The 17,595-nt window shown below is 42.3% G+C and overlaps 1 protein-coding gene across 9 annotated transcripts in view; it reads right to left on the bottom strand.

The window, feature by feature from the left end:
- TP53BP1 (tumor protein p53 binding protein 1) overlaps positions 1 to 17,595 on the bottom strand; it is a 119,922-nt gene that overhangs the window by 44,054 nt on the left and 58,273 nt on the right. For 7 of the 9 annotated variants that reach the window (XM_075207875.1, XM_075207882.1, XM_075207874.1 and 4 more), the window contains 4 exons: positions 14,054 to 14,238; positions 11,693 to 13,730; positions 1,139 to 1,258; positions 90 to 326 (listed from right to left, as the gene is read on the bottom strand). In XM_075207875.1, coding sequence (XP_075063976.1) covers positions 90 to 326; positions 1,139 to 1,258; positions 11,693 to 13,730; positions 14,054 to 14,238 — 2,580 coding nt within the window. The remainder of the gene's footprint in view (positions 1 to 89; positions 327 to 1,138; positions 1,259 to 11,692; positions 13,731 to 14,053; positions 14,239 to 17,595) is intronic. The other 2 variants (XM_075207880.1, XM_075207881.1) reach the window with 1 other exon arrangement.

Genomic DNA, 17,595 nt, shown 5'->3' with positions numbered 1-17,595 from the left:
GTGCACTGTTGCTGCTTCTCATATCAAAACATTCAATGCTTTCCCAAGGAATCTTTTTCCTCTGATGGTACTTAGCTTTACATTCTTACTTTCCAAGTTAAATTGTGGAGCCCCTTCACTCTCCTCATTTACAGGGGTAATAAGTTTCATTCTCAGACACAATTTCCCATCAGCATTGGAGGCAGAACAAGAATTTCCCCTCTCGCTTTCCTCAGACACATCTGTTGTTACCATGGCACTCTCTACTGTGACATCGTTGGTCGCCATAGTGCCTTCAGCTGTGACATCACTGGTTGCCAGGGTGCTGTCTGGACAGCCTCCAACTACTGAAACAGCAGAAATCCAAAACTCTCAAGTGAAAACATATTTTTATTATTATTATTTTAGAACACCCGTTTCCTTCTGTGTATAATTTAAGTGCATGCAGCTCAAATGAGTAAATGAAGAGCAAAACAATTGAAAGACTAATTATAATCATAACACCCAAAATGTTACCAAAGGTTCTGAAGATACACACACACACACACACACACACACACACGAATAAGCCATTATATAACAATTCAGGTTATTAGTTTCTGATAAATGATGAGACAACTTAAAATGGAGTATTCCCCCCCACCTCCACTAACCCACCCACTATGGAAGTCTCCCCTCCTCCTTGGATCAATCTTATCTCAGAATTGCTGCTGGAGACTCCGCACAAAATAATTTTCTGAGCCGTAATTAGACAGACTCTAATTCTGCTCCAGTTATAAGTGTGAGGTAAGACACAGACAGCGTCCTTGCACAAAGGAGGTTTTCATTAAATAAATATATGGGTGGCCATAATTCAAATTAGTGCATGTGCAAAATCGGAAAATACACAGATGACAGGCCAAGAACTGTAACGTTAACCTTCATTTTCTTAAAAATCAGTTTTGGGAGAGTCCCATAAGGTATACATGATCACAGGAAATAACTTACCTGGGGGTTTGGTGCCCACATTGAACTTGATGTCTGCCACGTTTGGGTAATGTTTTATAATATTATGTGATACTTTAATTCCACCCCAAACTGAAAATCCTACAGTACTAGGATCAAAGTAGTTGTAGTAAGCAACCTGACAGAGAATTGCAGACCTGTAAAAGAAACTCACCAATTGGTGTACTGTGTCTTCGTGGCCCCCGTTTCAACTGGCCGATCATGGGTGGTGTAACACTGGCCATTGGCTGAATTAAGTCTCCTTCTTTTGGCAGAGTAAAATGGAAAGGTGTTTCTGGAAGAACAAACAGCCATTAAAACAGAAGAAAAAAGGCAACTGACACACACATTGCAGTGTTATTTGTGCAGATAACATTTTGAAACTTCTCCTGAGCCAGCGGTTCCCAAAGTGTGCGCCGCGGCTCCCAGGGGTGCCGCGGCCAGGAAGAGAAAAAAAATATATAAAAATATTCTTTTCCCTTGGATTTATGTGTATTATTTTTGTGCCCCCTCTGCATCACCACACACTCTGTGCCCCCTCTGCATCACCACACACTCTGTGCCCCCTCTGCACCCGCGCTCTGCATCCTCTCTGCCCCCTCTGCATCCCGCTGTGGACGGGAAGAAAAAGAGAAAAAGAAAAAAAATTACCAATCCGGCGGCGCCCGGGACCCAGCATCCTCTCTCCTGCCGCTTCTCACTGAATATGTTGGCCGTGATGACGTCATTCAGTGAGAAGCGAGGAGGGAGGAGGTTGCTGGGTCCCGGGCACCGCTGGTTTGGTAAGTTTTTCTTTTTTTCTTCTTCCTGGCCACGGCACCCCTGTGACAGCGCCGCGGCACAACCTGGGAGCTACGGAGCACAGTTTGGGAACCTAGGCCTTAACGCATAGTTGTTGCAGAAACAAACAAAAAACAAAACTAGTATTGTTGATAAAATTGAAAAACAACACAGTACATAATTATTCAGACAGCCAATTGTACTTTAATTTAAAATCAGATGTGCAGTAGTCAAACATGAAAAGTTGCACATACTGTTTGTCAATGCTTCCACAAACCATTTTGTGTTAAGTTGTGCAAAATTAAATAAAAAAAAAAGAAAAAGAAAAAGTTAAATACATTTTCAGAATCCATCTGGGGGACACCGCTACCTTGTGGTTGAGGGGAGGGCAAAATAGTTGAGCAAATAAGTGATAAGATTCTGAAGACTGCTCCTCTTCTCTCTCACCCCTACAGACCCTCAGTTCAAAAAATGACAAAGCCCCAAAGCATAGGGAAACACAAGGAAAGTAACCAAACAACCAACAGAAGTGAACAAAGCGTAGATGGTGGGAAAGCAGTGTCCGCCAGATCGATTCAAAGACATGGATTTAACGTTAAGAAGAAAAATACTCTTTTCCATCCTTATCTGGGGGACACTGCTAACTTGAGAAAATTCCAAAGCTGTCCCTAGGGGAGGGAACGCTCAGACATCGCTGGAAGCAAAACTGTTCGTCCAAAGCTAGCATTTCTGGAGTCAAAACATTAAACTGTTAAACCTGCGGACAGAGGACCAGGTGGCTGGCTGACATAGCTGCTCTGCTGAAGCCCTGTAACGTGTTACCAAAGCAGCACTCACTGATCAAGTGACTGATCAGAAACACACTTTCTGGCACTGACTAAATGGAATAGTGGACTTGATCCATCTGGCTTGTCTGCTAAAATGCTGGCCAACCGCGCCTTTGTGAGTCAGTACTTTCAACACTCAAAGTCCTGTTTAGGTACATTCTAAGCGCTCTAACCACATCCAGGAAAAAAAAACTGTTCCTGGTCATCTGATGATCTAGACTACCTTAAAGAGGGAAGGACTATCTCCTAACTAAGGTGGAAACCTGACACCACCTTAAGTTGAAACGACTGATTTGTGTGCGCGTACTGAATGGCTTCGAAGGTGGAGGTCATCTTCACTATCAACCTCATGCAGAGAAGAATTGATGGACTTTTGAGGTCCAGAACTCTCCTCACAAGCACCGGTGGAGTCCGAATCAGGTGTGCTAGAAAAAAGTATCCTGGTAGTGAATAAAACACCATCATTTGACTCGGAATAAAGTTGGATTTTGGATTATTCAAAATCCACCTGTTCTGTGCAGATGAATGTGCAGCAACTTGGCTTTGAAAAGCAGATCGTCCAGATCATGTTCGATGGTGAGAGATGGTCACAACTGACATGTCCTTTGTGAAGACTGGTAGCGCAATAGCCAGACCGAACGAATGGGCCCTGAACTGAAAGTAACAGTCCTGTACTAGGCTGTGGTGTCCCTCCCAGATTCCTTCATTCTCTTTCCGGTACAAAAACCAACATGACGTTTTATACCTGGAACCCATAAACACTCTGCTCTGGGTGGACAGGTTCAACACGGAGTCTTAAAGATCAGTGATAAATGACATGGAGCAAGATTTTTGGTCTCCACGGACATATAAAGAAGCATACCTTAATGCTCTCATCTGGGATGGACATCTGAGTAAAGAGCTCTTTTCTCCTGTTCATGTCTAAGGGACTGAGTTTCCGTTCTTTTCATGCTTACTTTTATCCGAAAACATTCTTTCAGGGGTTAATGCTTTTTAGCATGCTAGGGACTGCAGCGGCAAAGGCAGGTCTTGACAGCCAAGCACCCACTGCCCTCTGAGAAATAAACTGCCCAACTGGCTCTCTTCCCACCCATCCTAGGCTGAGGTGGGAGTTTGCCTTTTGTTGTTCTTGGACATGTGGAAAGCATCCTCTTCAGATCTGTGGCTAACGAGGATTATGGAAGAGTGGTGGACCTTCAGAGGCCTACGCCAAAAATATTTTTTTTCCCACCAGTCTCCTAAAGAAAAGGCAGAGTGGCTGGCTCTCAAGGCGGCTATCACCTCTCTCTTTATGTAGAAGTGATTACCCTCATTCCGGAACAGAAAAAGTCTCAGGGGTTTTCCTCTAACCTCTTTCTGGTCCAAAAGCTAGAGAAGTAAACACCAAGCTTCAAATTGTCAGGTTCAAGATGGAGTCTCTCAGATCCGTTATCAACAGATTGGAGGGCAACAAATTCTTAGATGTCAAGGCATATAAAAGTAAAAATCTAGCCGAGAAGGCTTTTGACAGGATCTCCTGGAGTTTTATGTCCCGAGCCTTGTCGGCGTTTGGGATTTCGGATAACCTCCTCACGGGTATTCAAGCCTTATACTCCCGACCCTCCGCAAGAGTCACGATCAACGGCTCTCCCTCTGGCCTAATCACCATATCCAACGGTACGCACCAGGGGTGCCCTCTGTCTCCTCTCATCTTTGCCCTTGTTATTGTTAGACAGTAGCGGCGGCTGCGGGCACCGCCGCCACACTCATTACCTTCTTCCGACGTCCCGGCCGTCGCCATGACGACCGGGGCGTCACTTCCGGTTTCTCGGGCCGACCGCCGAAAAAAGGCTGTAGGCGCTCCGGCAGGCTGAGTAGCCGGGCGCATGTGTAATAGATCAGCATGTGGGCTGATTAATTAGCAATACAGGGGCGGTGCATGATTCAGAGCTAGGCTCTGATTGGTGGTCTTCAGTTCTTAAGGCAGTGAGGTCTGCAGCCTCACTGCCGGTTATAGCTTCTGTTCCAGTCTGCTGACCTGCTCTGTGCCTTGTTCCTGTCTCTTGGAAATCCTATTGACTACCCGTGTATGACCCCTTGCCTGGATTTGGACCCTGCCTGTGTTTCTCGTGACCTTGACCTCTGGCTTGTATACCGACCATCCTGTCTGCTCGTGACCCCTGACCCCGGCTTGTTTATCGGATCTGCTATCTGCTGCCGGCCCTTGACCTCTGCTTGGACTCCACTCCGCTTGCCTGGGTTCTCCCCAGCCGGTACACACTTCACGACCCTCTGTCAGTCTGCGGCCCAGTCTGTCCCCACCATCAGGGGCTCCAGTGAACACCTGATTGGCAGAGTAGATTCCGGGTTGTGTTGTGCCGGCTGGAGGGGTTCCTAACAGTTATAGAGCCTATTGCGGCCTCTATCCGGGCCTGCCCGAGCATACAGGGTGTCTGGAGAGTAAGCTCTCTCTCTTTACGGACAATGTCCTTCTGACTCTCCTGCAGCCTGAGAAGTCTCTCCCTGGACTCTTTAGCATATTATATCAATATGGGCTCCTCTCAGGTTACAAGATCAATATTACGAAATCGGAAGCTCTTCTCCTTAACATTCCCTCCCCAGAAGGACTGGTACTCACTTCCCGCTTTAACTTTCGGTGGCAGAGAAAGAAAATTAAATACTTAGGTATCTTTATCGAATCCGCTTATCTTAATTTTCCAATTTTGTGCTGTATATGATCTCTAAGCAGATTAGATCTCCCCTCGCCTCCCAATGCCCTACCTTACTATTCTCAGTTGCAATATGGGAGACCTGCCGACCCCATCTCAGAATACCGGTGTCCTCTCCTACTGTCCTACCTCTTTGGGGTAACCCTGCCTTCCCTCCTGGGCTCTCCTCTGCCTTCTATAGTCCCTGGGTCACTGCGGGAGTTCGATTTGTCGGAGACCTATTAGTTCAGGGGGCCTTCATCTCCTGGGATGCTCTACGCTCTAAATATCCAAGTCTCCACCCTAAATTCTACGAGTATTTCCAGTTACGACACTTTGTGGGCTCTCTCCTCGGGGGAGTTCTTCTCCCCCCTCTTAGGTCTCCTTTTGAATCCTTATGTCTCTCCTCACCTTTGGGTAGGGGCACGATCTCCTTTATCTGTAGCTTAATTCTCAATGTATTTTTTCCTCCAGGCGGTAGGCATGAGAGGGAGTGGGAGAGGGATCTGGGCCCCCCCCCAGAGGAGGATTATTGGGAAATCATAAGGGATCAAGTAGCCACCAGCTCTATTTCCACTTCGGTAAAGGAGAACGCATATAAAGTATACTATAGGTGGTACTACACACCTGACAAACTCACTAAAATGTTCCCCGCTAGTTCTCCATTATGTTGGCGGGGTTGTGGCCAGATGGGCTCCTTTTTTCATATTTGGTGGTCCTGCCCTAAAATATCCTCCTGCCCTCCTCTCCTCCCTCCTTCCATGCCCTGTCCGGAAAGACCCATGGTCTTTTCTTCTCTGTTACCCTCTGATTGATGATGATAGAGAGTCTGCGAAATTGGCTTCCCATGTCCTTGCAGCTGCGCAATGCCTAGTAGCTAAGTCTTGGAAACAAGTTGAGCCTCCCACTATGGCGGCCCTGCGATCCTATGTCTGGTTTATTGCCCGGATGGAACAGATTACATACCATCTGCATGATAAGGGTGATAAATTTCACCAGATATGGGCTCCTTGGCTTTACTTATAACCCCATTCCTCTTGTACTAACTCCTTCCTCCTAAAAAAAGAACTCCCTGTAGTCAAAGGTTGCCTGACTCTTGATGCGGTCTCCCTCCTCAGAGAATCTAAGTAGTAATCTCCTTTGAAACTTTTATTGCCCCTCTTTTATTTATTTATTTTTGTTTTTAATTATTTGTCTCTCTTCTTAAAAAGGACAAGATGAGGATAAAGAACTGTGTGGATAAAGGTAAGTGTGTTCTCTTTTTCCTTCATTCTCGGTGGCGATCAGTACCTCCCCCCCCATCCCCTCTTCCCCCCCACATTATATTGTTATAAAATGTTATAGTGTCTTGTGTATTCTGGATAACAATTGTATATTTGCCGGTCTGTTTATTGACACCCTCTGGCTGTCTTGGATATTTGCTACTCAAATATTTTCAGCTTCATTGACAGATACCCATGATATGTACTGTTCTCTGTTTTTGTTTCTATTCCTGCAAATGCATTATTTGTTGATTCTTATCTGTACATGATTGCTATTTCTCAAAATAAAGAGTTAAAAAAAAAAAAGTAAAAATCTAAACCCCTTTGGTCATTAAGGACCAGGAACACCACCCCAGAGGAGACAATCATCATCATCACCATTTATTTATATAGCGTCACTGATTCCGCAGCGTTGTACAGAGAACTCATTCACATCAGTCCCTGCCCCATTGGAGCTTACAGTCTAAATTCCCTAACACACACACACACACACACACACACACCCACAGACAGAGAGAGAGAGAGCGAGAGAGAGACTAGGGCCAATTTTTGTTAGCAGCCAATTAACCTACCAGTATGTTTTTTTGAAGTGTGGGAGGAAACCGGAGCACCCGGAAGAAACCCACGCAAACACAGGGAGAACATACAAACTCCACACAGATAAGGCCATGGTCGGGAATTGATCTCATGACCCCAGCGCTGTGAGGCAGAAGTGCTAACCACTAGCCACCGTGCTGCCCCACAATGGTCTTAATACCCTCCTTTGGGGCTAATCTATTTGTCCAGTCCTCCAACCGACTGGATGAAGATCAAGATATGGCGTCTTCTCTATAACTACAATGAACATAATAGATACTGATTTTTTTTTTATTTTTTTTTTTAAACTTGATTTTCAAAACCCACAGAGTGTGTGTGTGAATGTGATCTGAACCTCTGAAAAATTAAGTGAAAAATATTATCTAGTTACAATGGCACCTGTCAAGGGGTGGGATGTGTAAGGTAGCAGGTGAACTGTCAGTTCTTGAAGCTGATGTATTGAAAGCAGGATAAATGGGCAAGCTCAAAGGATCTGAGCGACTTTGACAAGGGCCAAATTGTTATGGCTAGACGACAGGAAATGCACTAAACAACTGTGGGACTTCCCACAGACCAATATATTTATTTTGAAATCATAGTAAACACTAATTGTACACCGGTGGAAACCAACAAATGAAGTGACCTCAAGACAAATGGATGCACTATTGTTTATTTAAGTGCATCTTAGACGTGAATAGTTATTTAGTCTGTTTTGTATTTTTAATTAAGAAAATATTTTAGAGTTAAATGTTTTGCTTTTTTTATTTGACATTTCTCTTGATTATTGGTAAGAAGTACTAAACAAATCCAATGAGATTTCATAAAGTAAGATTTAAGATAGCAAGAAAATAAATAAAAAAAGGATTCACTACCTACACATTTTCTATTTGCTATATTTCTATTAATCAAAGAGCACTATTAGTGCTCACGTGGGACCTGCGTATCCATTTTTCTAGCAAGTGTGAGGCGACGGGGAAGTGAGTCAGGATCATTATATAGTACTGGGAGAGCGCAAACAGGCTGTCCCAGCAATAAAATTCCCCTCCAGGTGGTGGCAGTAGCTTCATATTATACACATTAATACAAAGTTGTCCCTTCTCCATTAAATTTCAGGAGGGGAACAACATATAAAAGAGAACTTAAAATAAAAATAAAATGTATTGATATTATAATAATACAGACACTACACCCAATATGGAGGTTGAACTGAAACTCCCCATTTTCTCAGCAGATTACTGAATCCCTGGTACAACGTTAGGGCAGCTCCTCCATTTCAAGAGCTGCTGTGCCCGTAAAGTTAACAAGCGCTATACTATATGCTCTCAGTCCGTTCCCCAGTGCCCCATAGTCGGGCAGCGGCTGGGAGGGGGGCGCACACAGCTGGGCAGCGGCTAGGAGGGGGCATACAAAGCCGGGCAGCAGCTGAGGGGGGGTGGATGCACACACAGCTGGGCAGCGGCTAGGAGGGGGCATACAAAGCCGGGCAGCAGCTAAGGGGGGGTGGATGCACACACAGCTGGGCAGCGGCTAGGAGGGGGCATACAAAGCCGGGCAGCAGCTAAGGGGGGGTGGATGCACACACAGCTGGGCAGCGGCTAGGAGGGGGCATACAAAGCCGGGCAGCAGCTATGGGGGGGTGGATGCACACAGCTGGGCAGCAGCTAGGGGGGACGGGGGACATACACAGCTGGTGTTGTTCCCCCAGACACACATTCATCATGCAGCAAACCCTCACAGGATAACAGCTAGTGACCCAATAGTATGCCAGCCAGTGTGGCATGGTAACAACTGTGCCAATTTTCTACATGCCAGCAGCAGCTATGAGCGGTCACCATCAGTGCATCTCTCTGCATTCATGCCCCCAGCTCAGCACCATAGCAGTACTAAGTAAAATAAGTAATTCTTTCTCCAAATATCATGTTTAAATACAAATTATATTAATCTCATTGCCGCCCCCCCCCTTCCCCTCCCCCATATACCTACCAGTGACCTCTCTGGTCTGTTGCTGTATATTGTCTGTATGATTTCTCCTTTCTGACCAACTGTCTTTCCAGAAACTTCTGCCCCAGTGACCTGCTCTAGCTGATGGCTCCGCCCCAGCTGTCACCATCCAGCCACCTGCACTGTGGAGTCCACTATGCGGCCATTTCCCAACTAAGACTTCCCAAACAGATATACCAATTTATTAAACATAAAAAAATGTTCTTGTGAGGTATTCTTCCTCGATACATTACAGTCCAAATGGTGGGGGAGAATCCCCATAACAATAACACAGCCACTCAATAGTGTGATGCTCGCTGCTAAATGACCAAAGTAGGGAGTCCCAATACAGCCATGCACCTCCAGCCAATCACAAGTGGCCATTGTGGTAAACCATCTGTGACTGCCTACAGGTGACTCTCTGATTTGAATACTTAGGGCTAGATTTACTAAGCTGCGGGTTTGAAAAAAAATGGAGATGTTGCCTATAGCAAACAATCAGATTCTAGCTTTCATTTATTTAGTACATTTTACAAAATGACAGCTAGAATCTGATTGGTTGCTATAGGCAACATCCCCACTTTTTCAAACCCGCAGCTTAGTAAATCTAGCCCTTAGTGTCAGGCAGCTTTAGTGGGTGAGTACATCATTATGTATGGAGATTTTTGGGGGGCTTTCAGCCCATTTGTACTACAGCCATTGAGAATGAATATTTTATTTTAGATTTAATTAAGTGGTCAACGTGGTTTTGGTGGTAGGGGGTCTTTAATTCAATTAATTTATACAGTGCTCTTCAGGACATGTGCCCATAACATTGGGACCAGTGGGATGGAAAAATTACCACTCCAAGGGTCGCAATCTCATTAATTACTCACAACCCAGGGGAGTTGGAAAGAGCAGGGCTGGTAGCCTTTTATTTATTATCGCAGCTTTTCCCTTTCACTTCTGTGGGATGTCTACTAGTGCACACCCTGAAAACACTACTGAAATGAATAGGAAAATATAAATATTTTGTTCATTTTTTTATTTCACTGACTTTAAAGCAACCTTGAGGGTTTAAAATAATAATCAATGTCTGTTGGCTTTATGGATGAGGTTTGAAAAAACGGTGATTTATAGGTCAGTTTGCATTTAATAGATTTGGTGATTAGAAAATCAATATGTAAATGACTAAACATAAACATTTCTGCAAATCTGTCTTAAGCACCCCCCTCCTCCAAATAGTTGCATCCAAGAATTTTCTTGTAATGTAAGGTTTTGTGCCAAGTATCCATGTAGTATGGCAAACAGCTGTATAAGCAGGTCACATCAGTGTTCTCCCCAGCACCTATTTCTGGGGTGTTGCACCTGGCTGCTTCTACTTGCCACCCGGCTCTTGGAGCCCAACTGAGTCCTATTATAATAGAATAAGCCATTGTTTCCCCTATTAGAACAGGCACTATGTGAGCACTACAGCCAGCAGTGTATGTTAGACCACTGTCCACCAGTCTGACCAGTCCTGGAAGGTGTGGGCAATACTCTCCAAAATGTTTCAATATTATTGCAAAGTATTACAACTGCCCCCACCCGGCTACTACTTACTGCCACCAGGCTGGCAAAATTTTCTGGGGAGAACACTGCACGTACATCGCAGGCACAAATAGTACTGCATACCATCATCAAGGACAATCAATAATAGAGTAATATTCCCTATATTTTACAGAAAGCATTAGGAATTCCAGGAAAGTCAATTAAGCATTCAGGAGTAATGTATAATTTGCTTCTAACTAATTACACGAACACCGGAGATCAATTCTGAAAGTGCAAAAAAATACCCTCAAGCACATTTATTATTATTTATTCACCTCTTGCGTACATACAACTAATCAACATATTTCAGTTTTTGGAACTGTCCTCATAAAAATCAACCTGAACCTCTATTTAGGGGACTGCAAGTCTGATCGGAAAGAGTATGGTAGAAAGTGTAAAATGTAAAAGTCTCTTCAGAGTCCATCCTGTTATCACTCTGGGACTACAAACTTAAACATTTTGATATTTCTCCTTAAAATACTGCTCACTTCAATCGCATTTATGTCTTAAGTTAATCATGAAAGTTAGAAGTCACCGGGACTGTCTTTATTACATGTGTCACTTTTTGTGCTTGAACAATTTATTACATAGATATTTGTGTGCATACAAGTGTGCATGTCAGCATTAAACACACCTGAATGATTAAAAGACAAAACAAAATAAGACATCCCACTGTAAGTAAAATAAAATCCTTTTGCTGGCAGAAAGCAGCTCTGTGGGTGTCCACAAACTTGTCAACTCAACTGTAAACGTTTCCACCCTCTGAGCCTCATTTAAACATTGTCTTACAAAATGAAATCTCATTTCTGCATGTGGGCTCTATTTCAGGTGCATTCATGAACCCAGGCTTCATTTAGCCAAGAATGCGATGAAGAAATGCCCATCTCCCATAAGAGGATGCAAGATGTTGTACCACAAGCAGCAGGGATGCCCTGTTTTTGCGTAAATCCATGAATTCCACATAAAAACCAGGTGCAACACATCACAAAACTGGAAAGTGCTTCTGCATTTTCATACTGAAAAATATTAGTATCCAACATTTACTTACCACTGGAGCTTTCACAGAGGCTTCGTGTGGACTGTTCTGCAGTTTTCTCCTGGAAATCAGACTCTGTTCCGTGTGCCTCATCCTCACAAGAGCCAATGGATGTATCTGGTATAAATTTAAACACCGCAGGACAAGTTTTCCCAAGTACAATCGGTGGCTCTTCATTGTGAAGAGATAATGTTTCAGGCTTTCCCTCTAAATCTCTCTGATGATCATTACTATGAGCAACGTTCGCTGTACACTGAGGTTTTGTGTCCTTCAGATCGTCAGTAACTTCCTTCATGATTTGTGAAGCCTCACGTGAATTTTCTGCTTCACTTTTAGACATGTTTTTCAATTCGACCACAGGAAGCTCCAACTGTCCCTTTTGTCCAGAGTCATGTACATCTTTAGGAAGCAGTGGCTGCTGCTGACTATCATCCGACATATTTTCAGTTTCTTCTACTCCAGAAACGCTAAATTGTTCATTTCCCTGTACTGTACTTGATCCACATAATTCTTTATCTCCTTGCAGATCATCACCATTTTCTTTCAAAAGCATCTCCTGTGATCTTTGTTCTGTAAGACATATAGATATGTTTCTAGAGGGGCTCAAATTTCCTTTTTGTGTATTTACTGTACATTCTTTCTTTTCAAGAGGCACTGGATATTGCTCGGCTAATTTCTCCATAGGACGGATCTCCGCTGAATCCACTTGAAGGTCACAGTGCTGTCCCTTTTCCTCTACATGTGACTGTAACCCTTGGTCAACCGGTTTTAAACATTCTAGCTGGTGCAGCTTTTCTTTTACAGTTCTCTCTTCACTTTCATCTTTTACATAATGTACATCGGCTTCCTTTGGGATAATGGGCAAATCAGCATCAGTTGCTGATAGATGTGGAACCTGCTGCGGAGATGGAGGCTTTATTGAAACATTACAATCACTTGCTGCAGGCACAATACAGTCCGATTTCTCTTTCACATGAGTTGACATGTTGCCCAATTCACTGATCTGATTTGGCTTCTCTAAAACAAAATGAGCTATCTGCTCCTCTTCAGCCTCTTGACCAGCACTTGAGCGATCAACCTCCAATTCCTTAACTGCTCCTGAAGCAGACTTGTCACATTCAGTGGTTTCAGATTGTACAGGAACATTGGAAAGTGTAGATATTATAGAAGGCACAGATTGTGTGTGCTTGGTATTATCATTTTTGGTTTCTGGTCTAGATGCTTGTTTGTCTTCCATTTTCTCATTAATAGGCCTAACTTGAGGAGAAGTTGTGCTCCATTCCACCTCCATTGCTTCGCTGTCAGTCTTTAATTGTGCCACATCTTCAACACACCGACGCTGAGTCTGAGTCTCAGACAGAGCAAGATTGAGATTACCCTCTTCTCTTTTATACTCATCTTCTTTTAATCCGTCATTTGCATCTTGTTTTTCACATGGAGTTTCTGGAATTTCTTCAACATCTGATAGACTTTCAACAGCTAGATTTGTCTTGTGTTCAGATACCTCTTGGTCTAAAATACTTAAAGAAGCTTCTGAATTTAAGGATGGTGGCAAGAGTGCCTGACTTTCTGAATCATTTGTATGGATAATACAATCAACATCTTTATTGACTTTCCCATCATCAAAGTCTTCACAAATAACTGCAGAGTTTTCATTAATGGGAGGTTCTTCTTGAACTGGTGACATGGATTGCCTAGGTATTGTGGCCTGTTTTTCTTGCTGGAGATTTGGTGACGGAGGATGCTCATTTGTACTTTTAGAAGAGGTGGAATAAGCATGCCATCCTTCTATTTGTATGGCTCTATTATCATCCTCTGCATCCTTTGCGTGTGCACAGTCTGTTTCCATAAGCTCACTAGTATCGCTCGTGGATAACAATAAATTACAATCATCTCCTGTATCTTCATGGGAAAGCCTTGAATCTAATTCAGAGACTTCAGGCTTCAGATCTGGAGCTTTTGGACTTTCGGCGCCCTTTGGGAATTGTGACTGGTCTACCTGTTCTCCAGAGAGAGAATCCTCTAGGCTCGGGGTTGGTATAAAAACATCCTGTGAAAAAAAACAAACAAAACAGATTTTGTAACATTACATATGGAAGTAAACCTAGTGACTCCACTAAACCATTTACAAGTAAAATAGCCATCAAATCAGTATCAAGTTTATTTATTTAATTAGAGGTGTTTTTAAAAGTAGTTTAACCAACATGATTAGTTCAAATTTTAAAATTTTAAAAATGTACATAAGCACATTACAGCAGCTCTCGGTGTTTACTGATGATTTAATTAAGCTTTCACGGAATTCTTGTGTCTAAAAGCAACACTGGCAGCATCATAAAAATAAAATCTTGTCTGTTGTGTATATGAAAAACTTACGTGAGAAAACTCTGGTTGTGAAGGTACCACAAATGATCCTGGCACAAACGCTGGAGCACTCTGGCACACTGGAGTTGATACTTGAGGGACAGCTAAAAAGGGGACATTATTGGGTTCTGTGGCTTCCTCCTGCTGCCTGGTTGTGTTCCCTGGCTTATTTGAAGGGTCAATTTCCATGTCTTCAACTACATTAAAACATAAATGATTGTAAACAGCATATATTTCAGTTGAAAAGAAGTCAAATCATTAGTATACAGTAACAGTAAAACCAGGATAATCACACCATAAGTGTGGTACAATAGAAAACATAAATGTATATCTTTATTACAGAAGTTAAAAAACTGAACATGAAACAGGGTATATTATTCTCTATATAGCTACAACACAGTACAAAGCCATGTAGAATCAGGTAACGTTCAATCCTTCACATCACTGTCTGTCCCAGTGGAGCTTACATTCTATTTCCCTAGCACGGACACACACAGGACCAATCAATCAAGTCAAAAGGCAAATTACCAGTTTTTTGACTGTTAGAAAACTACACGAACAAAAGAAAAAATAACTATTCTGTGAGGAAGCAATGTTATAATCACTCTGTCACCAATGGTCTATTATGCTCTTTTACTCCTAGCTGCTCACACAGGAGTATGAGAAATCTACTGGGAGTGGGGCACAAACACAAATGATAAAACTTAGACCCTAGAAAGAATTGCTATAAACAATCACTTACCACACTAATCTTTGGTTAGAGTAATTTACTGATCGTGTTTATCCAACTGCAACACTTGAAAGCCTGGGCTGGAATCCACTATAAGAGAGGAACATAGAGTCTCCCTGATATAGTGAAAACCACTCCCTGGCTGGTCAACAAAGTGCAGGTGCCTCTGTGGGAGATTACAGAAAAACAGCATTCCAGCCATATTATACCAAAAGCAGATAACCAAGTAACACACACGATTTTAAAAACTATAGCATCTTGTCCTCAACTATAGCTCTGTCTCCAGAAGAGTTTTATGCATACTAGTCTCATGCCCACAGCATTCAGCCTTGGTCTACTGCCCAGCCACAGACCGCAACTCTGTGCCAGTCTACTTTACCTCCTCCCCACATTTAGTTTACCTTCACCCCTCTCTCAGTGGTGGTTGGTGTTCTCTCCACTACTAGAGATGAGAATGCCCTGCTAGTGAGGAGAAGCAATGGAGAGTAAACCTATGAAATCACCATAATATTGCCAGATTCACAATAAAAACATACTGTACATTTTCTATTTGCAGCAGCAATTGTGGCTTAAACTTACTAGAACACTTTCTGCTTTGTCATTTGTGTAATGTAAATATTAAGGGATGAATGTATATACATTCTTGTTAGAATACTCTATGTAGTGCCTAGGATAGTGCTAGTTAGTCTGCTTGTAGAGGTCTTCATTCTGTGCAGTTATTCCCATAACTCCTTTATCTCCACCCAGAGCTCTTCTGTCAATCTTAGTAAAGTGTTATCATGTTCTCAAGATACACCAGCTTGGGGCAAAGTCTAGTGGCAAGGGATACATGCAATATTGTTTGGGGACTAGGTCCAAAAATATCACTGGGAAAAGGCAAATAGGTAGTAAACATAACCCCCTACATTTGCTTATAGCCAGCACAGATGGATGGCATAAAATTAAATCTAACACACACATTATTATGCAAAGAAAGATTACAGTCAATTTAAACAAGGAGTTACCTTGTGAGGATGTGTTTATATTATTATAACAAAAAACTTTTTAAAGTATTGCTAAAGTTCAAAAGTTAAAAGCACAGGAATTTTATATGTCGGGCTTACGTGCAGGGCCGGATTAACCATAGCTCGGATCACGGGGGGAGGGGGGCCCTCACGGGGGAATGGAGGCCCCCTTAGCCCATGGGCCTCCATTCCCTTAATCCGGCCCGGCTTACGTGCAACCAAAGCAGACCCACCCATCACGATTTTGTGATTGTATCTTTCATAACAAGCACATGAAACATTATATTACTAGTGATGTCACTGGTAATGTATTTGAAATCTTCTATGTGACATATTGGAATACATAATGTGGCTAAAGGCAGACTACAGTGCACTCAAATGGAATTACTGTCAGGAATTCTGCTGTATGTGTGATAATATCTTCCACGTCAATCAGAGCTTTATCTCAAATATCTTCAGTTCTGATAATCTCCTCAAAGTATCCATACATATTTGTGAATATTGAAAAGAAAGAGGTTCTATCGCACTAGTTGTCATCTGGAAATGTAACCCCAATAAATACGTAATCTTATTTGTATATCAACCTGGGGGTGCCACCTAAACTTTAAATACTAATATTGTAGAAGAGGAAAAAAAGAAAGTTATATTAATGGCTGCACTGATACTTTTTGATGATCGTGTTTAATTATAAGATATAACTTTTATTCAGTATTGATTAAAATTGAGCGAAATATAGGTTAAAAAGTATAAAAATACTCGCTATCTGTTTATATATTCTCTATTAATATTAGGACTTATGCTGTTAGAAATAGTAGTATCGTAGCAGTGATTATTTCAGCAAATGTGCTTATTATTTATAGCCACTCCTTGCTAACATTCTCCTGATGTAAAATTAGGCTATAGTGTTGCTAGTCAATGCCAAATTTAATACTGAGCAGTAGTAGCAGTAGTGGTAGCGTAGCGGTAATTATTTTAGCAAATGTGCTTATTATTCATAGCCACTCCTTGCTAACATTCTCCTGATATAAAATTAGGCTATAGTATTGCTAGTCAATGCCAGATTTAATACTAAGCAGGTGAGATCTGATAGTCTTAGAGGAGATACATGATACGGGGAGTGGATTGCTAACTACCTATAGATACCACCGAACTAACTCTGGGTATATCGGGGTATAGTTTTAGCTGCCAATATGAGAGATATCAGGTAGACAGACAGCAAGGACGCCGACGCGCGTTTCGCTAAGGTCTGCTTTGTCCAAGGCAAGCTGAGGCAATGATCCGACATCTCTTTTATACACTGAGGAATGTTCCTATATGGTCACGTGATCGGAACTTTATCCAATCAAATTATGTTATTTTGGAGGTGTGTGATCTGCAGATACGCTGTCTTATATTCAAACTGTTTACACTTGTTTTTTATATATATATTTTCTTCTTGGAATCGGTCTTGGTTGTTGGTGGGTGGGGTTATCTTTTAAAAATATTGTTTTGAAAACGGTAGACTTCACCTGTAACCGCAAATGTTTCTACTTTTCTTTGCTTGCGATTAACCATTTGTTGTGCTTTTAACAATACTTCCCACAAATCATATCAGTGGGTGTTCCCAAGAATAAGCACCAACAGCTTTTGTACTGTATGTGAAACCCCTATCTCTGTTGGAATCATGAATCGACATAGTATTGAAATAATTTCCTGAGTTCCCATGGAAATTATTTCTTCACAGTGAAGGGAGAATGGTTGTTAGATACACTATTAAAAAGGTAGATCTAACAAATGACTAGACTGAACAAAATTAACAAAAAAGTGAACTTAGAGTTTAA

Source organism: Mixophyes fleayi, chromosome 4 (assembly GCF_038048845.1).
Source record: "Mixophyes fleayi isolate aMixFle1 chromosome 4, aMixFle1.hap1, whole genome shotgun sequence".
NCBI lineage: Eukaryota > Metazoa > Chordata > Amphibia > Anura > Limnodynastidae > Mixophyes > Mixophyes fleayi.
The sequence above is the reverse complement of the archived record's forward strand: the minus strand, read 5'-3'. Positions and strand labels throughout refer to the sequence as shown.